Raw genomic sequence first — 26,789 nt, 5'->3', positions numbered from 1 at the left:
GCAAAGTTTATAAAAGGAATACAAAAGCAAGGTGTGGGTGAAGATGAAGATACCCGAGACCTCGGGGTATCTCCTTGCACACACATGCGCCTCTGTAAAAGTCACTGAAGCAGAGCTGGCTGTGGTAATTACACAATGCGGGCTTGAGAAAAAGAGAAAGAGAGAGAGAAGAATGTGAACACTACAACAACAACAATGCGGAGCAGAGTAAAACATTCCAACAAACTGTGTGGTCCAAGGCTCTTTATTCACGATGCTGTTCATTTCCAGGTCTCTGACAAGAGAACGCTAACAAGGGCGATACCGAGCAATGTCAGAAAGGCACGGTGGTGAGGAGACGTGGCCGACGTTTCTGAATACCAGCAAACTAGACGGCGCAAGCCAGACTAAAGAATCAATGCCTATTCATTTTCTAAGTTCCTTTCAACACAGTAATGACGTTGGAAATAGAGTTGGTTCATCGCACCAGCGAACCCTTCAAGTCTGCCTAAAAAAAAAAAAAGATCAGATAAATAAAAATAACACAATCAGACACTGGTCTAATCAATGAGAAGCTATAACTGGCACATCTACAACGTTATTGAGTATATAGCCCAAAAAGAAAGTTATTTAACAGCGGTGAAAACCTTTACACAATACGAGTTCTGTCCTTAAATTTCCCGTATTTAACTTCTTGCGAACACTCTAGTTGAAATATCCTCCAGAAGATACAGTTTCACACCTCAGACTCGCTCTGTTTCACTCCTTTTTCACACGTGCCATTTCAGTGTTTATGTGAATGACCTACTGTTGAGCCACGCCTTTCAAGATACTGCAGAGCTGAGTAACAAGCTGGGGGTGGAGATGGCTCATATGAGATCGCATTAGTGGGGGAAAATGTAATTGGCTTGTTTAAACCCTGGGGGTAAATACCAAATCAAATTGATTGTTGTTTGGACACTAGACACCCATCTGAATGTCTTGGAAAAAAAAAGGAAAAGAAAGGGTATTTTGCATAATCGGTGCAATATTTAATCAGGTGTTATCAATCCTTGCTATATCTATCTGATATCACCCAAATGAGGATGGTTTCCCTGTTGAGTCTGGTTCATCTCAAGGTTTCTGCCTATTGCCACCTCAGCAAATTTTTCCCTTCCACTGTCACCACTGGCTCTCACATTAGGATCAGTCTGATCATTTTTATTTATGCATATTTCCTGAAAGTTTAAACTTATTTCCCTAAATACTGCAAAGCTGCTTTCGCAACAATGACCCTGGTTTAAAGCTATACAGGTCGTCCCCTACTTACAAACAAGTTCCGTTCTGAGAGCACGTTCATAAGTTGGGTTTGTTCTCAAGTCCGACAAAGTGAGTCTTATACACCTTTGACACAAATATACAACATATCACCAATCCACTTGACAAAATTTCTGTCCCCCTTCCCCACACTCCCAAAACCGTAACCGCGCCTAAGAAAATGAATCTCAGTGAAATTTAACAGTGTTGTTTCTGCGCCTTTAAATCGTGAGGGGAATCACAGACTGCATTTTGTCTTGGAGTTGTTTTCCACTGTATTGGAATGTTAACTCTATTTTGTTGAGGATTTTCCTAAATTAGGATTATTTATCATCAGTACAGCTTTACAGGAAAGGCAATTTTCATCATCGCTTTACAAAAATAAAAAAAAATGATCAGGGCAAAATCTTCTGCCTCGAAGCTTTTATTTTTTATTTTAAAAGCCTGTGTCATGTTTTTGCGCAATTATTTGCAATCCGCGCTTCCGGATGCAAGCAGCAGAAAACACAGACGAAAAAGAAGCGCTTACGTCACCCATAAAGCGGAAGGAGATGTAAACAGTCAGTCAGCTGTGTATTGATTTGAGGAAGCATTCTGTTGCGGGCTGCAAAGTGGAAGGGAGCGATAAATTTATATTAAAATTTATTTTAATGTGTGCCTTAGTTTTTTTGATGCTTAAAGTCATTTGAAATATCTTTAATTTTTTTGGCATCTGAAAAAAAGCTTTAAAATAAGAATGTATGGTTCTGTAATGCACTTAATTCATCTCAGTCAACTTTAAGCCACTCCTTGTATTGTGGATAATGACAATGTTCATTTTTGATAAATGCTGTATGCATTTAAAAAATAAAAGTAAATTTTTCTAAAAACAAACAACAATTAATCTTTGTTTCTCTTATACATTTTTACATTGCTGTTTATTTAAGCAAAACTACATTTTATCCGATTATTTGATTTAATTATTAATAGAACGCTCGATTACTAAAATATTCTATGGCGACAGCACTTAAGTAACTATTTTTTGTACAATACATGTGAGCTCCCCCTGTGATTAAATATGAAAATAAAATGCGGTCCGTTTGTATCTGCGGAAATCCATAACTCGAACGTGCATAAGTCGGGGACTACCTGTAAAAAGTGAAAAAAACTGAATTGAAGTTGATTAAATTATGATTCGTTATTTAATGATGACCGATGAGCCTGATTCAGATTCATTGTAGCCTAGCATTAATACTGTTGGCATATTTTAAGAATCATTTATGTGCTAGTTTGACACATAGATAGCATCCTCATTTCACTTCAGCTCGATTCAGAGCTTATTTCTCCAGTTCCTACCAAAACTATGTTTTTTTTTTTTTTTGGCTAGTGTACAACTGCGGCATTAACCTTGCACGGCTCCAAATTAACCCCAAGCTCCAACATCGCCCCCAGCTGGCAGGTCAAACAGCGCTAAAGCAAGGCAGCGTCAGTAAGAAAGCACTTTGACCTATCTAATGCATGAACCTAGACACTGACACCGAGTGATAAATGGTATGGGACGGACCATAAGTCGTGACACGTGGAACTAATGAGCACTGTGTGTGAAAGCATGAGTTACCTGGATCATGGGTTCTGTTAGCTGCTCCTCGTCAACCTCTACAATCATCCTCCTGATCTCTTCATAAGGCAGACGGAAGGAACCCAGGAAAATGGCTGAGACAGAGACGGAGAGAGAAGGAGAGACAGATGACAAACCCAATCTTCTTAGTAGTAAAGTACACCATTTGGATTACTTGTGATATTACCTTACACTTTTTTTAATATAAATATTACATGTTAGGTTTTATTATTCCTTCTTCAGACATATAGCATGACCTTTTCAGCACCAATACAAGTTATACGCTTTTAATATTCTATAACGTGGTAATTATTTCAACGCGCGGCGTTCTGACTGGCAAGTGCACAGGCGAAGAAATCAAATTTCACATTTGTGACTTCGCGGGGAGAAATAGGAAAAGATGAGCTCAAAGATGGATATTTGCTCGTGTTTTTCTTCCAAGCTTTGCTAATGAAGACGGAGACAACAAAACTGGAATGTTAATACTAATAATCCCTCGACTGCGAAGCAGCCAACGCGAGCGACTTGGCGAGAAATCCGGCTGGAAATGAGCGGCTCTGACTTCCGCTTCCAATTCGGCAGGTTAAACGTTTTTCGAGTTTAATTCAGGCATATGATTAAATGCTTTTTCCTTTTTTTTCCCCCTTTTTCTGTGAAGTGGCCCATAAAGCTTGTGACGCTGAATTCTTTTGACTGCCGTCGCAAATGAATCATCACGGCCTGAAGTTGAAGGAACGTGGTTAAAAAAAATAATAATAATAAAAAATGGAAACATGAGTAAAACCATTACATCTTTTTAAATTAAGGGGCGGTTAGTAAATACGCCCCCCCTTTAATTTATTCATTATTTGGTTGTTTTTCTTTAACATGGGCTATGTGTCATTAAAACGTCAACAAAAAAAAGGGAGTCCTTTCTGATTTATGATTCGTGTTCAGCGTGTGTGTAAAGCTGGAGCTATAAACTTGGCAGTGTGTGTAAAGCTCAAAGATTAAAATAGAGATGGTATGTTTACGCCTGAGGTCCTGGTGCTGTTCTGCGCATCAGTTCCGAGACATTGTCCACATAACAAAGCACCGTCAACCTCTATTCACATGCACGGGAAGCACAATGAGTCTCTCTCTCTCTCTCTCTTTCCCTTTCTCTCTCTCTCTCTTTCTCTCCTGCACTCTAGCGCTTTCTGGAACTGAAGGAAGAAGGAAATTCCGAGGTTGGCAGACAGACGCGCTTTTTATCTTCCCGTTTCGTGCACACGTATGACCCGCCGAGGGTCTGATCTATTTGTGGGATCTGATGAGCGGCTCTGGCGCGGTTCTTTATTGAAGCGGGCGGGAATAGCTGGGAGGCGGGTGCTTAACAGTTTTTTTTTTTTTTTTTTTTTGATGTTTAACGACAATAGAGCTTGAGTGAGAGTGTTTTAGGAGTGTGATTTGACTCGGGGTGATCCGACCGACTCGATTAAAGCGAGCGTTATAGGATCCGGGTCACTTCCTGTGATGTAATAAAGACTGCTGGAAGAGTAAGGGAGTGACTGAGTGAGGGAGGAAGAAAGGGAATGAGAGCATGGGGTAGAGACAAACAGGTGCAATGAAAAACAGGAAATAGAGGAATATGTGTGTGTGTGTGTGTGTGTGCGTGTGTGTGGAACAGACTGGCATCTGGTGCTGTGCATGACTTCAGGGCCTTACATATGATTACATACCGAGTGAGAGAGAGAGAGAAAAAGAGAACGAATGATTGCGTGTTGTTCCCAGGATCGTCTGCATCCACACGGGAGAAAAGGAAACAAAGCCTAGAGCGGCACTTTAGTCACGGGAGGCCGGATGTATTAACTACTAGAAACTTGATAGCAGAGTGCTTCATTACTCCAAGCTCACTGCGAGAGGCTTTACGGCTAAGGAACGCACCGGGTCTTTACCCCAGAACTCTGGTTAACACATCTGTGGCACTTCCTAAAAAAATAAGGGCTTTACCAAAAAAACTGCAGCGGTGTGAATCCTAATCCACCAAGGGTTACCAGGGATCACCCGTTACCATAATATCACCATACAGTATGTTAGGTACCTTTGTATCGAGATTTTATAAATATCCAGATTAATTTTTTTCTCCGCTCACAAAAACAAACTTAGTGATGTGGATAATCTATAATGCACCACTTTAAGGATTACAGAGTAACGGCAACATTGTCTATTAAAAAAAATTAAAAAAAATAATAATAAATAAATAAATAAATGAAAATTGCAAATATAAAAAAGGGACCATTTCAGTAAGGTCAAATTTTTGTGTTGCATCAAGCAAAAAAAAACAACTAAGGATATTTAAAACTCCTTTAGCACATTATCTAAACCGTTATGAAAGGTTAGTGCTGATCCGTCAACAATTTGACATAAAAAAAAATAATAATCATGAACTGAGATCACTTTAACGCTGGATGAAGTCGCGAGGTACAAAATCAACATTTGAAAAATCTAAGCTATGTTTAATAGTGAAAGTTAGAGCATTTCCACACACACACACACACACACACACACACACAATTTTTTGAGAACTTACACGATTAGGACTAAACAGCTGTGTGTCCTAAGAAAAGCACTTAAGACTAATTAAAAAGAAGAAAAAAAAAAAAAAAAGACAAGCTTTAATTTGCTAGAGAGCATAAAGATAAAGATGAGAATTTGGGGCGATGGAAAAAGGTCATGTGATCTGATGAGTCCAGCTTGATCCTATTCCAGAGTGAGGGGCGCGTCAGGGTAAGAAGGGAATCACAGAAGTAGAAGTATTTTAAGTTGTCCTGGAAGGTGAAGCATTACTTTGAACAAAAAATAAATAAATAAATAAAAACATTTTCCCATGTCTGTCTTTATCGGCCCTAAAACAACAGAATGCATTTTCTCAGCACTTTAACTAGGAGCTACATTTCCTTGTGGCTGAAAGTAAGATGTATAGCTCATTAAATGGAGAGAAATGCTCACTAGTGAATAAAACGAGACTGGAAATGCAAATAAAGGGATGACGGCGTGTGCGTGGACACCTTATAGCCAAAAGTACGTGGATGTCTGTCCCTTACACACACACACACACACACACACACACACACACATTAGTCGAGTGTAGAAATAGAGGCACAAACTCTATAACATCAAGTGGAAAGCTGGAATGGAGGATGGAGGATATTATATAACAGTATACAGGGACTACGTCTGGAATAAAATGTTCAACAAGGACGTGAGCGTGATGGCGGGCGTCCACACACGTTTGACCATACAGCGCTTAAACAAACAAACAAACGAACAAAAAGTGTGAGTGATGGTCTACTCACACAAGTTCTGGGCGATCTTTGGATCCAGGACTTTCAGCTCTTTGATTCTCTTCTTAATGAATTTCTTCTCCTCGAGCTCCTCATCATCCCGTCGGGCTGGAACACACAAACAAACAAACGTCAATAACGTATACACGACTGATACTCACACACTGGCACTGATGAAAATGTTATATGACTGCGTTTAAAGAGTCGAGCAAACGCATCAGGTTGTTGGGTAAACACTACATACTGTATGTACAGAAAATATGGATATTAGAAAGTAAAAAGAAACATCACACAAACACAACAGAGATAAAGAAAGAACGAAAAAAAGCAAGCAAGCAACAAGGTTCGTAATGTGGACTAATGAGAGATTTATTCTGAAACACGGCACAAACTCGGCAAGGTAGTTAATTGCACCGCTAGTCAATCAGAGCCTGCTCCTCGTGGACGCGGAGAGCCAAAACAACACTGAATAATTAAAGGAAGCGGCCGCATGGGAGGGGCGGGTCGACTTAATATAGACTCGTGGGGTTGACTGATGTGTTGACCTCCTAGGGAACAGATGATGACATCCCGTAAACACGGAGGGTCTGGGGACTGAGAGCTTACTGCGGCATGGGGTTATGTCAGAGAGTGAGAGAGAGAGAGGGGTGTGTGTGTGTGTGTGGTAGGTTACTGTATTCTGACTGTGTAGGACTAAGAGAGTATTTGCCATGGTCACAGTGGGAGTGTAAGAGGATTGGTAATTGGCAGGACAGCCATGGAGAATGAGATTAGAGACTAAAAGCTGTGAGCTGAAGGAGGTCAGCACTTACTCGCACGCTCCCTCTCTCTCTCTCATTCGCACACACACACACACACATAGCAGGGCCCAAGTGTCTGAGACAACACTGAATTCTCAGGACAATTATTTTTTTTATTGTCAAAATAAAGAAAAGAAATGTACAATATTTTGTCTCATGAAAATCTTTTTTTTTAACATCGCCATTTAAATCGACTCGATTTCCGATTAAACGTCCGATTTTCCTCGACTCTTATCCGTTCTAGTCAGGCACACGATCAGACGATGCTCTGATGGAAGTAAACAAAAGTGTTTTTTTTAGGCTGTACACAAACTTGTGACTCATCATAAAAGGACAAACTTAAAGAGGACCTATAATGCAAAATTCATATTGAATTCATTTTTAGACATTCAGATGAGTGAGTGTCTAGACATTTGTACACATACAACCACAAGAGAGGAAAAAAAAAATATATATATATATATATATATATATATATATATATATATATATATATATAAAGAGAGAGAGAGGGGGGGAGGAGGAATAGCTGAGAAAGAGAGAAATCGCTGCTTTAAAAAAAAAAAAAAAAAAAAAAAATGACCAGATGGGGATTCAACAAGCCAAATTTTCCACCTAATGTGACCTCATATAAGAAGAAGAGCCCCTCCCCCTGGCTTGTTCTTAGGCTCTGCTGTTCTCTTGAGGAGGCGTAATAAAGAGTTAATAAAGAGAAAGGACACCTGCGCTCTCCATCCATCACCACCTTCGAGACGAGACATCGAGAACGGCGACAGGAACCGGCAGAAAGGAAACCGACTCGGGCGATTTTTAGAGTAACTTTAATTATTTAACGCGGCAGATTAAGAGAACAAAATGCAAGTCCCTGGAGTAAGTCGGGTAATTGCGCGCTAATTATCGTGGCTGGCTAGTGCTGGACTGAAAGCCTAAAAAAAAAAAAAAAAAAAAAGGGAGGGTTAATTTAAGAAATCGCTGTCACACTCCTACACAAACGAAGGAAAGGCGACCCTTCTCAACGCGGTGGAAGAAAGTCTAAAGGAAGAGAGAGAGAGAGAGAGAGAGAGAGAGAGAGAGAGAGAGAGAGAATGATAGCAAATGAGTGTGAAACTTGTAACAGTGGCACTGGGTGAGAACATGGGCCTCATTGCCTTGTTTATTCGTCATCAGAACTACCATCCAAATCAAACTTTATAAAGCCTGAGGTTCTTTGGATTATTTAAAGACAGTAGCAGAATCTTTTCGCTGGCACTGCCGCTGATTTTGGTTTAGTCTAATCTGAGAAAGATTACGGGCTTAACATTATTTTCAAGCATGAGTCGAGGATATGGAGCTGCAGTATCAGTGCCAAGAGCGAGATCCCCGCACGCACACTTAGACACTGGAAAAAAAAAAATCACACTCTGATGCCAGAAAATAATCAGGATACAATAACTTCCAAATACAAATGTGCCAATTTAGATTTTGACCAAACTCTTCTGCTTAATTCTACACTCCATTTCATGAACTGCTTTTGTCCTGATGAGTGCCGGAGACTTTAGATACACAGAGGATATGAACAAACACTCCACATTAAGAGCGCAACGACGGGGACCAGTGACCCTGGAGCTGTAGGGTGGCAAACACTTCCCTTTCTTTTGTTTTGACCCTGATCCACTCAGCGATTAAAAACTAGGCTTTATCAGTTATCGTAAATAAAACACATATGCTATAAAAAGAGAATAAATCCTGTATCCATATTGTATTTTAACACTGTACATTAGACGCCTTGCGACTTAGACGTCTATAATGTTTGTAGAATTTCACACAGTTGTCCAGGTCGTACAGTTTTTAGACGCTTCCTAACTGACTCAGAGATTATACGTCGCAGGTTTTAACAGTGAAATGTAACGGTGTTGTCTCTGCACCTTTAAATCGCGAGGGGAATCCCAGATGCCATTTTGTCTCAGAGCTGTTTTCCACTGTGTTAGACTGTGAACTCTGTTTTGTTTACAGTCATTTTATACATTCACTTACACTCTGAAAATATTGTTTATAATTGTAAATATTGATATCCGGTGCACTGCAGTGTCTGTCTATTTTGTTGCACAATACACTCGGGTGCAAGTATATTCTACGATTTGTTCGCATCTTAGAAATGTTCGTAAGTCGGGGGCTACCTGCACTGAGGAACTTTTGTAGCACTAGTGCACCAGTACTGCAGTGACGAACGTGTTTGACAAGGACATCTCTCTACTGACCTGGGCAGTCATGTTTGGACACTTTTTAAAAATAATTTCATTTAAATAGTTGTTCACCAGCTGGTCTGAAAGCCGTTGAAAAGACTAGACATGACAGACCTTCATTTTCGAGTCGCTGTATCCTCTGATACAGATGTAAGCCCGATAGAAACACTGTGTATTACAGTCACACATACATCATTCCCTTCACTGGGATTTTTCTGTGCACCGGGTGTGTCAAAGTGACCAAAATGTTCATCCCTAATGAACACTTAGCTCAAATTAAAAAAGCGAAGGTCAAAAAAAAATGGGGCAGAGCTACTGATGCTGAAAGTGGCAAAAAATATATAAATAAATAAATTTTAAAAAATAGTTTGTAGTACGCTTGTTTAGCAGACGTTACTACAGAGTTTAGCATTAACGACACACAAAGGGGGACGGATGACGGTGAAAGTAGCACAACTCACAGTCACTACACACTCACACCGGGGAGCAAGAAACTCTTTTTGAGTTTCAGACTCCTCAGTAAGAAAGAAAAAAAACAAGAACAAGAAGCTGACTTTTTTTATAGATTGTTAAGTGTTTCAAAAGGAGCGAATGGGGAAAATGTGACTAATCCGTGAAGACATCTTGTGGAAGCTTGGCCAAGAGAAAATACAAGCCCTAATGATCTAATTGCAATCAGTTGGCCTGATGGCAGAACATCATTACGAATTCATGCTCTCAGTATAAATGGAACTAATTGGCTGATTTCAGGGCTATATATAGCAGGCAAAAGGTACGGACTTCATCTTTATCTCTTTCACCCACGCACCCGTGGTCTTTTATCTTTGATGCGACTCATGCGAAGGGAGTCTGGGCTTCTGGTGAGGCAACTCGTACGAAACTACGAGACCGGAGACAGACGTACATTAAAACATGAATATTTACCGATTAAAAAAAACGATAAATTAAATACTGTAAGTGTTATCGTGACTACTGTTCTTAAGCGATGAAAATCCAAACACTTTGACGTTTAACGCGAGAACACAGCCGGGGTGAGAGACAAAGTCGATCCATTGCATTAACTATTAACCCATCTCTACAACCTTCTTCTTTTTTCTTTTACTTCTATGCAGAATTAAACAGAAACACACCCTACAGCAAGCACAAAGTCTATAAATGTTCTCAGTGTGTGTGTGTGTGAAATTGGCAAGATTAAGATATGCAGTATTGATCGGTTTCATCATGACTACTGGTAGGCTGTCAAAACTGGCCACACACATTCATTATTCACAGTGCAACACACCAGCACACACATTACAGACACACTCGTTCCGAGTGCAGTCGTATCGATCCTGGATCAAAACCCACACGTGACGTGCGGTTCTCTCGGTAGGAAAACCGGACTAATGCGAGAAGACGGAAGGCGCTTTTAAATCCATGTATAAAAATACTTAACAACATGTGGCAAGCGAACAAACAATCCGTTGATTGACTTCTACGGTAACGTTAACGTGCTGGTGTTGTTCGCGGGATTAAAAATCGAACAACTGTTGATGAATAGGTGCTTTTAGGAAGACTTAAGCAAATCAGTAAAACCAAAAACCATCAATTACACTCCAAGGGCGAAAGTTTGTGAGCACCTGATCATCACTCACCCTAGAGTACTTATCCTGTACAGGGCGGCGGGAGGCCCCAGAGGCGAGGGACACCCTGGACGGGGCGCCAAACCACCGCAGAGCAAAAAGCACACGCACTCTACGGGCAATTTGGACACGCCAATCAGCCTTCTCTGCATGTTTTTGGCTTGTGGGAGGAAACTGGAGTACCCGGTGAAAACCCACCAAGGACAGAGAAGGACATTCAAGGCAAGTAGGCTTCTATTGTCACTTTAACCATACAGTGTGCAGTTCAGTACACCGTGAAACGAAACAACGTTCCTCCAGGACCAAGGAGCTACAGGACATACAACATAAATGAACAAAAACTAACTAGCTAACTATGAACCCTAATTAGCTGGCTAGCTGAGACAAGACAGATTGACATGACAACATAAAAGAACAAAAAAAACAACGAGCTAGCTTGGAGACCTAATTAGCCGGCTAGCTGGGACAAGACAGATTGACATTTTAAGTTGAACAGAGACATTTTAATACAAGAGAGACAACAAAGTGATATCTAACAAACGTACAAACCAGCGACAACGTGACAACATGACGTTTCAATACATCGTAGTAATGAGGTGACGAGTTGAGGTAGTGGGAGGAGAAACAGTAAACGTTCTTTGTAATTAGCGGCAAAGATAAAAATAGTTTGTGTCCAAACTCCACACAGTCAGACAGGCACCAAGTCGAGACGTGAACCTCTCGTGAACCTCTACAGGTGTGAGACCACTGTGACGCCTGACCAACACATTATTCTTTATACAGCACTTTTCACTACAGCGACCGTCACTAAGCAGCGCAACAGAAATCTGGATATAAAGTTTACTTTAATGGCTATGGGCGCTAATCTGGAATGTCCACGTCCTCGCTGCTCAACCCTGAACTTCATGACCCCCATCGACAGTCGTGTCTGCAGTAGTTTTAATTAACTTGTAGAAAAGACAAAAACATCATAATTCAACATAATCTCCTTGCTTTTCACACAAATACAGTACACTTTGACCATAAATGGTATCCTTGATTAGCAAGACAGATCCAACATCGGCAATATTAAACCCCCATGAAACCTACTGAGAGACCAGACTCAAAAGCAAAATCATCACCAGCCAACCAGACCATTGTTTCGAGGTAAAGTTCTGACGCCCTTCGAAGGTGATTTAACGGTCAGCGCTGACCGCACTCTGAAAGTTCATGCACTGTGTCTCCTGACACCTTTCTATCGAAGTCAGCACGCATACCACAATAGCTCTTCCAGATGGACTAACCTTCGCTCGGTAATACTTGGGCGAGACCCAAGACTCATGCCCTAACCACTGCGCACCCACGAGACCTGGCATTTTGGGAGTCGTTCTGACCCAACTGTCTAGCCATCACTAGTTTGTCCCTTGTCACAATCGCTCCCTTCCTTATTCTCGCCCATTTTTTCCTGCTTTGAACACATCAACTTTCGAAAGTGCCTCTTTACTTCCCGTCTAACATATCCCAGACTTTCACAGGCGCCACTGTAATGAGATAATCAATGCTATTGACTTCACCTGTCAGTGCTTTAAATGTTGTGGCTGATAAAAACGTATATAAAAAAAAAAAAAACAGATCTAAGTAAAGTAGGTCTAAGGAAGTAGAGTAAAGGAGATCTATTTTGTTAAAAGGAACTTCGATATGAGCTGAATCTTTATTTTTATTTTGGTGTCCAGACTTTATTTCTATTGTATAAAGTGACCTTGTTTGGAGATCACATAGTGACCTTTAGCTTGTCCATCGTCCAGAGGAGTGGTGGGTTTCCAGGTGAAGGAGCTTGTTGGAAATCCCATTCCAAATCCATTGGCATTAATAGAAAGTGGAATCACCAAGGACCACCTGATACAAAATTATCACGATATTTTGGTGACGATTCGATTTGTATTGCAATTCTATAAGTATCATGATTTTACACATACCCCAATTTAAGAAATGTTGATTTATTTATTTATTTTATTTAATACCTGCCAGCGTTCTACCACCTCAAATTCCAACATCCATCGACTAAAATTAATTTTAAAAAGTCAGTGGTTCAAATCTATAAATCCCCTCCCGCCCCCATCTCTTGCCATATAATATGTTATTTTTGGAATGCGTATGTGGAACTCTGTTCTCATTCAGAAAAAAAAAAAAAAAAAGATTGTAGTTGAAATATGGAATGGTGATGATGATGGAGAATGTCCACATACTTTTGGCCCTACAGTGTGCTTCTTAAATTGTTAAATCTCTAACAAGCACACTTAACGGACATTAATTAAACATATCAGGTGCCTGCGAAAGAACTTTGTGACTTTTATTTTTACTGGCGCAAAGGACAAAGTCAATACCTTTGTTATCTCATTAAAACTGGTATCAAGTGATCACCGAGTTCACTGAGAAACCTGAGCCGTGGTGCATTCGGAGTGATAACTGGAGCCAAACAAAATTTTTAAAGAGAAGTGAGTCACATATCGCTCAGTGAAGGGAAGTAATTAAGCACACAATGTGGGTGGTAATTAGTAAAACATCCACTGATACACACAGCGATGCCTATCAGCTAATTAAATCTCAACCTCTAGCAAATCATTCTCGCTCGTGCTCGCTCGCTCTCTCGCTGTTCATTATGCGGCTGCGCTGATTGGCCCCGGAGAGGGTCAGGGTGCATTGGTTAATCAGTCAGGTGAGGACGGGTGCGGCTCGTATCGCAGCTCTGCATCGGAACAGAGGTGTAACTCACAGCAGCGGATGTGAAGAAGACGCCACTACTGCAAATCAGTCTACTGTATCAGTATCACACACACACACACACACACATACACACCAGATAATCTATAAGGCACTGTAATACAAAGGAAGGAAGCGGAGTTGTTTACGGCCTCTCTAAACCAGCACTATGCTGTGCATTTGTTTCAGCTACATCTAATTTGTAGCACACGGGGACTGCTGATGAACTCGAGGGGTGAACTTATCAAGCATTCATTTCGCAACTATTTGTCATCTCGCATTGCCTGCCAAGCTAATATCAAATGATGTTCTGAAAAATTATTCCCGCATGAAGGACTATTTGCATCGAGACGGCGGTGCGTCCTGCGTCAGCTGAAGAAAAGTAAAGTCTGACAGCATGACCTGACTGAAGATAGGGAAAAGAAGTTTCGATTCATGTTGTTTTTGTGATAAATGTGCATAATGTCGGTCTGCTGTGTTTAATGTGAAATGAAAGGCACGGTGTACAAGCAGCACTGGTAATGATGATGTTTTGTCTGTTGTAGCGTTAAAATTACAGACTAGACGTGTAACGTACCACAAAAATCTGTCACTTATAAACTATAAATACTGGCCATGATTTCCTGAACCATAAAGCCTTTAAAAAAACAAAAACAAAACAAAAAAAAAAAAAACATGTACAGTACAGTATGGCTACAGTATGTATCTACGTAGGTACACTCATTTGTGAACACTTCTATATTAAATAGTACAAACAATGGATCTTGTAAATATGGGACGTTTAAATGATATATTTTTTCTCCTTAACCCTCAGCGGTTCAAACGTGTAATGAGATAAATGATGATAAGTTGCTCTGGATAAGTGCGTCTGCCAAATGCCATAAATTTAACTGCAACCGACGCACGTCAAATAAACACGGCTGCTCACAGCGTCTGACATAAACGGCGTAAAAAAAAATCTTACTTTTAAATGTTATACTATATATACATGTGTGTTAGCTTTTGATTAATCAACACAGAGACTAATTTGTTTGTTATATCCATTACACACGCAATTAGCTGTTAGAATGTTGCTTACAAAACACAAACCGTTCAGTTTAGCACCTTGTCGAAGATGGAAATGACATAACTGCTTAGGATGTAATGTTTTCACCTTTCAAACAGTGTACACTACTAGTTAAAAGTTTGGACACAACTTTGGATTTATTTTCTACATGGAGAACAAAGCTGGATTTTTTTTTTTTCCAAAAAACTAGAAAATAACACAAATAACACAAATGGCATTATGTAAGTAAGCAACACCACCACCACCAGTTAATTGTTACAGTATTTTTATTTAGTTTAATATTTTAAAACCTGAAGGTCAGTTCTTGCAAGAACAGTATTGTCGAGTGCACTTGCAAAACCAATCAACTTCACCATGATGGAACTGCCTTTCATGAAGACCTTCCCAGGAAAGCAAGAACAAAACTTACTGTACCTCTGCTGCAGAGAAGTTCATTTAGAGTCACCAGGCTATTAGAAATCAGCGATTAACAAATAGCACCTCAGATTAGAGCCGTTATCGAGATCATAAATAGCAGACACGTCTCGATATCAAACTGTTCAGAGGAGATTATTGTATATTTTGGATGCCTTCAGTACGGTTTAACAAATCCGAGGGAAACCTGCTCAGACACAGCCGTCTCTCTGCCGTATTTCTGTCGATAACAGAAGTAATTTATTATTCCCGGTAAATCATTCAGTAGGTATTGGCCAGACTCGCAACTCGACCCTTATTCAAGTGCAAGGTTTAAAGAAATAAACATCAGAAATAAACATCAGAAAAGACCATAAACTTTCGACTGGTAGTGTAGCTGGATGCTTAGATTAAAGATCAAATCGTGTGTGTAAACTCGATTAGAACAATTTGAAATCGAATCAAAACATTAATTTGCATCACTAATCGATAAAAGAAAACTAGACTGTATTCCAATACTATATGAATTTGAATACATATATTGTTACACCTCTACTACAGACACAATACCTGGAGAGAAAAAAAAAATATTCTACAGTATTTTTTTTTTTTTTTATATATTTCTCATTCACTTGGTTATAAAGCAAGGGAATAACATATTGTACGTGCATGGCAGAGTAAAGAGGTAAACTTTCTACACAAGGCCGGTGAATATAAGCTTCACACGGTTCTGGGCAAGTAGGAAGGAATAAGCATGGGCAAAGTGATTTATCGATAAAACTTCCTTTAAATGCTGTTTCATTACCGTCACCTCTCAGCCGCGGGGGAACAAAACAGCTCCCAGGCCTCAACCCCTAACATCTAGCATGCATGGTCCAGTGAGAAACCCTGGCACTGTAATTACACAACAAACGGTCAATTAATTACCCAGAAGAGCAGAAAGTGGCACACTCCGGATTTTGAAAAAGTGCCACTTTATATAGTTTTTCAGTCTCGCGCTCTCTAGATGATACATCTGTAGACGCCCAGGCTGTCAGAGCACACAACTAAAGGGAATGGAAGATGAAATAAACATTGATTGAAAGGGAATGACTGATGGGCTACATAACGGGCCAGCAGCGGGGCTGCCTCTAAGTCTTTCAACAGCATGATCAAGAGACATTTAATCACACCACAACATTAGCACGACTTAAACATTGACAAGGAAATAAAACACTCGGCAGACATAAAAAAAAAAAAAAACGTATCTTACGGCCTGCAAATGTAGCCGAATAACTGAAAAATAACATATGCCAAAGCCTGGATGGATGGGTGGATGGGTGGATGGATGGATGGATGGATGGATGGATAAATAGATGGATGGATTAATGGATGGAACGATACACCCACAATGCACAGTTTGAGCACCACTGGTCAATAGTTATGTTGCCGTAAATAGCAAAGTGAGTAAAAACATGATGATCTCCAAAATAAAGCATGAAGTTAAAGATGGCATGTATTTTTTTATAGATATATTTTAGATATAAAGATGGAAAGACGGATAGAAAGATACACCCACACTATACAGATTGGGCATCCTGGTCGATATTTCTGTTACTTTAAATGGCTAAGCGAGTAGAAGATGTGAGAGATGTGCTGGAGAAGATGATCTCCAAAGTTAAAAAGGGCTCATTCATATTTTAAGCAAGTGTACATTTTATTTCCATCTTTTACAGTTTCAAAATACCAAAAAAAAAAAAAAAAAAAAAAAAGGTCTGAAGCAAAAAGCAAACCAGTTTGGGTGCACTGCATGGTCAGTAAAACCACTTTTGGCAATTTATCACCACTTTTCTAGCCAGCTAAAAGTCCATCAGTCATCGATTAGGGAATTTTCACCCATTCCTTCTGGCAAGAACCTTCTACTGTACTTCTGTGAGATTCTTCAGCTGTGTTGCATGCACTGATCTTTTACACACATGTTTAATGACGTGTCCACTATGGATTTTAAGGTGCACTTAGGATTATTATTCTGGTGTAAACGGCATTCTCTTTTAACCTTGAGCTTAGCTGTACTAGGCAGTGTGATGATGTTTTCCCACAAACTGGTGGCATATAAGAGAAACCATTGCTCCCTCTAACAGTGAAATGTGCCCTGTGCAACTTCACTAACTGCAACACCAGACCAAAGCATGATTGATCTACACAGGTTCTTAACAGCTGGAGTTCACATCATAAAAATCCTCAACCTCAATCTATTACAAACATACATTTGCTCACTCCGATGAAAACCGGCCCACAGGACTTCAATCCAAACTGCATCTGGATTGGTTAGGTGTTCATTTGAAAAATTTTCAACATTATATTTTGTCTTAAGCTATAAAAGCAAGTATCTTTAAACTGAAGCCCTTATTTCGAGCGCTAGATCATTCTTCAGGTTATAATTTTCAGTGTATACCTCAATAGCGTTCCCACCGCTCCTCTCTATACAGTTACACTAAGATTAAAAAAATAAAAATAAAAAAAAATTTTGAACCATAAGTGGAACTAGCAGCAGATGAAGGAAGTGTAATGGATGTGGGAATCAACACAAAAACAACAGAATGTGAGTACTCTGGCTAAAGCGTTTACCTTCTCAAACATATTTCTCTTGTGTGTTGTGACTACACCCGTCAATATTTACAAGTTTTAAAAGCATAAAAAAATTGCAACAAAGTATATAAAGTCTAATGTTGTAAAGAACATTTTATAAAAAAAACTGATACAAAATTTGCATGGAATTTTAATTTGACTCTCTTTGATCCGTGAATTTTTGGACCCCAGGTAGAATAAAAATAATAAATTTGCGCTATATTAAGTAAAATGCAATAAACAAAGCCAGCAGTGTTTAGTATTTATTTATGGACCTTTTCCCCTTTTCCCTTCATCTAACAGGTGCTATAATTATATAGTGTAGTGATGTATTGTAGGCCAGAATTTTCACAGCTGTTTTTTTTTTTTTTCATATAAATACAATCTTTATATGCAAACAGATAAAGTGCAATTTAGTGGTGATGTTTTTATGCTTATGAATGTGAAAAAAAGAAAACTTTTTCCACACTCTATCTCTCACACTACAAAAACAAGAAAATGGACAAATAACAAAAAATCATAAAATCAAAAGCATAGTTCTGATATATTATGTTGATTATACCTACCCAAGGTACAACCTCCGGTTCAGAAGAAGTGAGTCAATCCCCATAGACCCATGTTAAAAAAAGTTCAAATTTACAACAGAAACAAACGTTTACTGGTCCAAAAACAAAACAAAACAAAATATTTTGGTCTTGATAGCTAGATATTCTGTTAATGACAACTATATCTGCTAAAATTACCTTAAGGCATAAAATTAGGGGTGTGGCTGATTTGAGTGACAGCTGCATTGCAGATATCAAACCTTTAGCTGTCTGCTACTGTATGCATCAGCTAACCGAAATCATTGTAGTTCAACTTATCTCAAGAAATATAGGAGTTTAAACAAATGCAAAGTAACTGTCATAAATATTATCATCATCCACTTTAGCATTTAGCTAGCCTAAAGCTAAGCCAGCAATCTTGTGATCACTGAGATAAGAAGAAATGTTGCAAACGAATAGCCAGGCAGTATTTGTTCCACCAATTTAATGATTGCTCTGCCAAGATGGCGACGGCCAGAGCTCCCACAGTTGAGCTTCACAAAGCACTCTTCAGAAAACCTATGGGTGACGTCACTGGGTGTTTGTCCGATTTTTATATTGTCTCCGTACCCACACTGTATTTCTCCATCACTATACAACTAGTGCACAAGTTGTAACATCCTCCCAAATAAATATCCTCAAACATCCTCCCTGCACATCTACAGACTTTTTGGGTTCACCCCACTGACGGCAGGATTACTGATAAACAGCGACTTGATAAACAGAGCTAAACTGTTGGAAGTACCTGTTTTGCGCTGTATTGTCTTTCTCATTTAACTAATCATCCTGTAATTACATTATACATGTATCATGAGCATTATTCTCATTTTGTCCCAGGCGGAGAGATGCCACTGAACACCCAATTACAGATGGATGTACTGCTAGGGGATTATTAAGCAGAATAAAATTTATAGACGTATTTACTAATTTTAAGCTTAAAATTGCCTCACTATTGTCCTTTTTTATTAGGAGATGACCTTGCTTGAAATAAGCAAAATGATCAAGGTCAATAGAACGAAACAATAGAACAAGTCAAAACTATCTAAATTATTATCAATAATTATATATTTGTTAAAAAAAAACTATTTAATAGAGAGAAATTTCACTTGCATTCGTCTATATCCATGACGATTCATTGCTTAGTTATTAATTTTAGAGATTTTCACTTTCTTTTATTTATTTATTTATTTATTTATTTTATTTATTTATTTTTTTTGCCGTGCGCGCTATAGGGATGGGAAATGTGTGAAAATAGAACTAGCTTAAAGAGCAGTGACTCAGAGTTTCTAAAGCCATGTAGGAAAATGTACTTCCAAATAACTGTGAGTCACTGGCTTGAGAAAGAAAGGGGAAAAAAAAACTTTGCTGTGTGTCCTTTACAATAGACTTCAGCTTTCTGCTTAACTTTGAAAAGTGAGACACTCCCGTCCCCGTCCCCCCAAAACAGCTTTACCACTCATGCACACGCTCCTTATATAAAGTACTTTGTGAAAGTCTTGAGCCCCACTCATTTCTTCATATTTTGCTTCCAGGGAGCTAGACTTTCTTGTTTTGTTTTTTTTGTTTTTGTTTTTTAAGAAGTCTTGAGGAATGGTTCTCCAGGCTTTTCAAATAACAGGCCGGTAATAAGTAGTTGAAACTGATGAGAGGGAAAATGAGATTGCTGCTGAGATAAAACAACCATTTTTTTATTTTTTATTGTATCTATAGGCACTTTGCAACATGTCACAATAAGACATTTATTTTAATACTTTAATTTAATCTACATCATTTAATTGATTATTTTAAATAAAAATAATTGAATAGTTTTTTATTTGTATAATATTGTAGAAGTATAAGTAGAAAACGTCCCCTTGCATTAGCTACTGTATCATATTGGTTGTTGCTTTCGTACGAAATGCTCAACAAACCCAGCCACATTAAACCTCACCGTCAGGCGCACGTCCCCAAATGATTTCAACACACACACACATGCTCTCAAACACAACCACGCAGAAAAAACTCATATTTGGTAGAGGGTAAGCAGACGGGGGAAATGAACGGCAAGCTTATCACCTTTCCTACCTTTTTCCCCCCTTTTTTCCATCATTACGATCCATAAGTGGATGAGGGGGAATACATGCCCATTATCAATTCCTCTATGCAAAAAAGGGAGAAAGCCCAAGTGAGGAAGAAATCATTTTTAGCAAATAATATTGTGGCTGCAAATGTATTTTAAATGACGTGCCACATTACACTTCTGGTGTAAGAGCCACAGAAATCAAATAGTGAATACTTTGTGGTATAAGAAAAAAGACATTACATAAAAAATGCAATCTAAAAGGTTCATTTTTAAAGCATCGGTAAGGCCTAATTTTTTTTTTCCAGAGACAAAGATAAATGATTGTAGAGGAGAATTATGTTATTCACCAGGCCTTTTGGTTTGCCATTATAAAATGCAAAGTGGGCTTCATTTAATTTCATTTAATTGTCTATCTTTGTCAAATATCATAAATAAATAGCCCTTTTAAATCTTTATAGTCTCTGTTCAGCACATAAATGGAAGAATAAATTGATGAATGGTTTTGATCTGGATTGACTGATAAAAAAAGAATGCATCGGATTAGGATGAATTGTTCTGATATGGATGGATCGATGAATAGACAGGCCTGATGGGTTGCTGTTGGGTGGCTAATTGAATGGATAGATCATGAGTGCGTAATTGGAAAAAGGAATAGATGACTGGATGGAGGGATGAATGAATTAGTGTGAAATGGTTTGATGGCTAACTGCATGTATAGACCTGGGGTTAATGGATCAGATATGGATGGATAGATGGATGGATTAATAGACAGACCTGATGTGGTTGGATGGCTGACTGGAAGAATGGATCTCAGGTAGATGAATAGATAAATTAACAAAGGAATGGATTAATAGATCTGATTAGGATGGATGGATGGATGGATGGATGGATGGACAGGTAGATTGGTCAGATGTACTGTAGATGGATGGACAGATGAATGGATGGACAGACAGACAAGCCTGATGTGGTTGGATGAATGACTGGATGGATGGATCTCAGGGTGATGTATAGATGAATCACTGTATTTAGAAATGGATGTATAGGGCTGATGGGGTTGGATGGTTAATTGGATGGACAGACTTGAGGTGGATTGGTCTGATGTAAATTGAAGGTGGATAGACAGGCCTGATGTGGTTGGATGGCTGACTGGAAAAATGGATCTCAGGTAGCTGTATGGATGAATTAAGTATTTAGAGATAAATAAATAGGGCTGGTATGGTTGGATGTTTAATTTGATGGATAGACTTGATGTAGATTGGTCTGATATGGATGGATGGATGGATGGATGGATGGATGGATAGACTTGATGTAGATTGGTCTGATATGGATGGATGGATGGGTAGACTTGATGTAGATTGGTCTAATATGGATGGATGGATGGATGGATAGACTTGATGTAGATTGGTCTGATATGGATGGATGGATGGATGGATAGACTTGATGTAGATTGGTCTGATATGGATGGATGGATGGATGGATGGATAAACTTGATGTAGATTGGTCTGATATGGATGGATGGATGGGTAGACTTGATGTAGATTGGTCTAATATGGATGGATGGATGGATGGATAGACTTGATGTAGATTGGTCTGATATGGATGGATGGATGGATGGATGGATGGATAGACTTGATGTAGATTGGTCTGAGATGGATGGATGGATGGATGGATGGATGGATCTCAGGTACAGTAGATGAATGGATAAATGAAAGGATTTAGAGATAGATAAATAGGGCTGATGTGGTTGGATGGATAGACCTGAGGTGGATGAATGAATGTAATCTAGTCCCCAGAAAAAGAAAGTTGCAGTACATTTAAAACATAAATTTGACCGTTTGTTTAGCTAGTTCGACAAATAAAGTGTGCAAGAACTACATAAAAACCTGCCTGTGTGTAGTGATCCCTGTTGAAGACTGATGCCAAAAGCCAACTTCTACTGTACCAACTGGAAAGTACATTTTCTCTTTTTTTCTTTAATACCATTAAACAATTGTATCTTAAACAGGCAGATTAAAGTTCAGAGCAGCAACCGTGTTTTCCTTTTTGTACAGAACATTTAAGCACAATAGAGCCAATTAAATTGTTTACCTCTTGCAGCACGGAGCTGAAGCGCATGGGTTTAACACTGATGATAACTGCATTCATGAGCGCGTGTTGAAAGTGAAGCTAAAAGGCATTCTCCGGTGTGTCTGCAGTGATGCTAAAGGCTCCTGCTCGTGTTCCAGTATTTTAATATGTGCTGGGAATAAGAGCGGGTTGGAATACACACAACACGCCGTGATGGAAGTGCGACTGGATCTCTACACTGTGATCGGATGTCGGGCCGATATAAACACGGCGTGTACGGTGTCTGTGCATCAGGCTGACATTAGAGAGAATGCACCTGCCCACAAGACACACCGTCAACAAATCATTGTGGAAAAATATATATCAATAATAAAATCAACTAGTCGGGGGGGGCTGGGCGAATGACAGCTCCTATTATGATTCCTTTTGTTGCGTCGTCTCCTGACTGACAGCTGTAAAAGACGACCCGCAAGAGCAACAGCGTGCACTTCGACCCGTGTGAGGCGTCTCCTGCCACGTTGGCGGCTGGCTGACTTTGCCCACGTACTAGTAATGTAATTATATATTGCGAAGAAGAAATAAGATACCTGAAGTCAAAGGAATGCATGAGATTAGATTGCTCCTTAATTAAGACGTCCACGCAAACGCCATGTGCGAGTGGGGCTTCGGTCGTCAGCCACATTTATTAAGCTTGCCAAACATTACGCAAATCTATTACACCATTGTTTCATAGCATCTGTCACTATAAATAAAGCTTTATATCAAGGGTACTTTAGGCAGAGAAGGACATTATAAGAGAAGCCTAATAAGACCCAAAGTATTAGATTAATAATAAAAAAAATAAATAAATAAAATAAAAAAAAGCAAGAAAAGAACATGGCTCTCGCGGTACAGCTAAGGGGGAAAAAAAAAAGCTTTATAAAGAGCCCTGAATAGAAGCTTCATTTTCTTAACACACTCGTTCTCCAGCTCACATATTTGCTGCTAATGACACAAACCCAAGCAGGCTTTTAGCTCCTGCTTACACAGCGCCTAATGGCTTTTTCTTATTATCTCGGCTGACATAATACATGGAAAAAGCATGTTTGCTGTGTGCGAGGCAATACGTATCCTGTTTGTTTAAAATGCGTGGTTTGTGTAAAGGTGTCCTTATTATAGAGTAAATTGGACAGAAGGTGCATCTCTGGCAGCAAAACACGCCATTGTCCGTCCGTCCTTCTGTCCGTATGAAGTGCATTTGCGAGGGCAGCGCTTCGAGTTGTTTGCGTGGCTACGTGCGCAGCTCTGTACAAAAGAGCCGAAGCAGATTAAAGTCTTTAAAAGGTAATTCAGCCGGATAATTGTACCCAAAACCCAGCGGTACCTGTGATAGATGCATATTAATTCTGGGAGAGTTTGAGAAAGAAAAAAAAAAAAAAAACCCTGCACATACATTTAACCGTGAGAAATCTACGAAGCACACGGGTCGAGACAGTGCAAGTGCTCCTTGTCTCATATAGAAGCTGCAAAAGCACCAGTGCTTCATGTTCATCCCATTGTAAAACAAGCACAAGAGGAAAAAGAGAAGGAACAGGATTCAGGAGCTGGATAATGTCTGCGGATTGGCCGCCGCAGGGAAATCACGCAGGCAGGCAAGTTTTGGGGTTTAATACAAGTATTAAAAGTATCTTAGTCAAATAAAGATCAGCAGGCATTGTCAAAGGTGGTCACGTTATTACGAATAAGAAGAATTCTTCATATTAGATTCAATGAAGGAAACAATTTTTCACCATAACATGCTGCAAAGTGCCGAAAGGTTAAGGTCGGGTCTCAGTTGGGTTTTATATGATACCAGTGTCAAATCGATACTATTAAAACGGTACTGTTACATAAATCTGAACTGTGTCTAAACCGATACTTTAAACAAAAAATTAAATAAAATCACAGTATTAAAAATATTTTAAATATTAAAATATAATAAAAAATATCATATAAAAAATAATAATATATTAAAAGCTTAAAGTATACATAAATACAAGTAAATACAAAACACCACAATTTACAAACTACCTAACCTGACTAGAATAATTTAACACCAATGTCCTCAAAGTAGTTGATATTCTTGATATGCTGCAAACCAGCTTCAAATTTCAACAATTCTTTTGCAGAAATACGAAGTTTCTCTTCTACACACAAATGATGAAAGACGTTCCACGTCACAATGTCAGAATCCACTGTTGTGAAATAACTCAGTGCATTGGTTTTATGGTGACTATAAGCCAAATCACATGGTTAAAATAAAATAAAAAAAAAACCTGACACACACATAAAGCATAAAGCAAACAACCTTAAGGAAAGGCTTTCCAGGAAAACTGAGGTTATTCTAACGGAGAAGGGGGGAATAAACCTGGAATGATGTTTTCACATATTAGTGTGATAGTCATGGGGTGCACAAACTTTTATCCCTGTAATGCACCTAGATTGATCTGAGGTATCTGAGCTTTTACAACACAGCTAACAATGGTTGAAAGAAAGCGCATAATCATACCGTTGTGACTCGAATTTGTTCCATTTATTTATTTATTTTTAGGATATTTCTTAAAACCAGTCTGAGTTTGGTCGCTGATGAAGCCGGAGGTAGCGTCGCTCCCTAACTCGGGCAGCTTCTATTCATTCTGGAGTCGAAATAGTTTAACAGGTTCTATTTGTACTGCCGCGAGCGAGACCTAATTCTGCAGCCTGGCTGTCTCTACAACACATCTCGCACTACACTAATCCCTGCTGTGTTGGACAAACACCTCTGCTGCACTCCTCAGCCACCTGCTTCTACATTTCCGTTTCAGTGTCTCGCTCTAATTTTCTCCTGCTGCTCTTCTCTTTTCCGCTACACTGTCTTCACAAAGAAAAAGAAAAAGAAAAAAGGAAAGGAGAAAAAAAAAAGAAGGCAGCATTATTAACACCTGCCGGTGTCTGCTTTTTGCGAGATCTAAGGAAATGTAGTAATTGGATGGGACTCGGTGCTGGTTTAGGTGCTCTTTTTGTGGCACGTGACTTGGACCTGAGCAACACGTGCAGCGGGGTGAGAGAACCGATGCTGGATGCCGTCCTTTCCTATAAGAAGTGGGACCTTCATAAGAACCTTCAAGACCTTTTCGAGAGGGTAGAAAAAATAGAAAGCGTTCGAGTGGCTGTAGCCTGATCCTTTGGCATGGCAGCTATGTACACTGGGGATTTCGTAGAGATTTCATTACCCATCAGTCAGCGGTGTGACGGCTCCCCGAGGCAGCTGTGGTCTTGCGGAACGTTCCGGGCGCGTGGTGACAGAGTGTCGAGAATGTGCGGGAAGTGTTTTAAACCCTGCCCACTCGGATGGGACGTATTGATCCAGGCGTTAGTGTCTGACAGGCTGATTAATAAAGAGAATCTGAAGGGATGAACCTCCTCACACCTGAAATGTTCATATTACAATTGAATCTCTCTTACACTTGCACGACCCAACCATCCACCCACAAACTAACACACCCACGCACACACACACCAAGGCGTTTGTCAAATTATTATAAATAACCGTGATCGACTCGGATGATGGACGCTTTGAAAATACGCTTTCTGTCAACCGCTGATGGTGTGGCCTTGCACATCAAGGGTCGAAGGCTCGATTCCCACCCAGGGTCTGAACGTGTGGAGTTTTCATCTTCTCCCACAGTCCAAAAAATGTTGACGTTTCCAAAATTCCCATTGTGTGGGCGATTGGATTGGCACCCCATCCAGGGTGTACCCCGCCTTGTGCCCCCCCCCGAGTCCACTGGGATGTGATCCAGATTTCCTAAAACCCTGAACAGGATAAGCGATATAGAGAATGATTATGAGTGTAACGGCTAAAGAGGTAAATTTTCTGAAGAAAAATGTGAGTGGTGCTTGTCGTGGCAAAACCCAAGCCTCTGGGCCTTCATCGCTTTGTCACCATGACGATGGGATCCACAGTTAGGTTTGGATTCAAAGTTTCTATTGAAATTACCATAGCAGGGAACACTTCCTGTTTCAATGGGGGAGGAACTTCACCATTATACGTCAACGGGGCAAATTTCGGCACCTGTTGAACCCCAGGAGTACAACTTGTACCCTCTTGAGGGGTATGTTCCGACACAAGCCTCTTTAAATGTGGTTCATTTTACATTCCTCTGCGCTAGACTCTGTCAAACTTGGTCTAATTGTTAAGTCATGGGCCTTTTTTTTTATTTTATTTTTTATTTTTTAAGACAAGTCATGGCACCCCAATCCCAAATAAGCCGCACTTTCATGGGTCAGCGGTAGAGGACTAGTTATGCGCCAAAATTTGTACGGAAGAAGAATAAAAAAATAAAAAAGAATTTGCTTTGCGAGGACCATTTACAGTATTAATACCATTAGTTAGTTACATTTTTATATTACTTCCGCTTTGTAACAGCTGCTTTAGCAGAGAACTTTCGCT

The 26,789-nt window shown here is 39.5% G+C and overlaps 1 protein-coding gene across 1 annotated transcript in view; it reads right to left on the bottom strand.

Moving 5' to 3' along the window:
• Positions 1-26,789, bottom strand: part of diaph3 (diaphanous-related formin 3) — a 373,414-nt gene that overhangs the window by 140,687 nt on the left and 205,938 nt on the right. Inside the window, exons 18-19 of the mRNA XM_053513323.1 lie at positions 6,190-6,285; positions 2,873-2,967 (exon numbers count right to left, since the gene is read on the bottom strand). Of these exons, the coding sequence (XP_053369298.1) occupies positions 2,873-2,967; positions 6,190-6,285 (191 nt within the window). The remainder of the gene's footprint in view (positions 1-2,872; positions 2,968-6,189; positions 6,286-26,789) is intronic.

Source organism: Clarias gariepinus, chromosome 15, assembly GCF_024256425.1.
Source record: "Clarias gariepinus isolate MV-2021 ecotype Netherlands chromosome 15, CGAR_prim_01v2, whole genome shotgun sequence".
NCBI classification, from domain to species: domain Eukaryota; kingdom Metazoa; phylum Chordata; class Actinopteri; order Siluriformes; family Clariidae; genus Clarias; species Clarias gariepinus.
The sequence above is the reverse complement of the archived record's forward strand: the minus strand, read 5'-3'. Positions and strand labels throughout refer to the sequence as shown.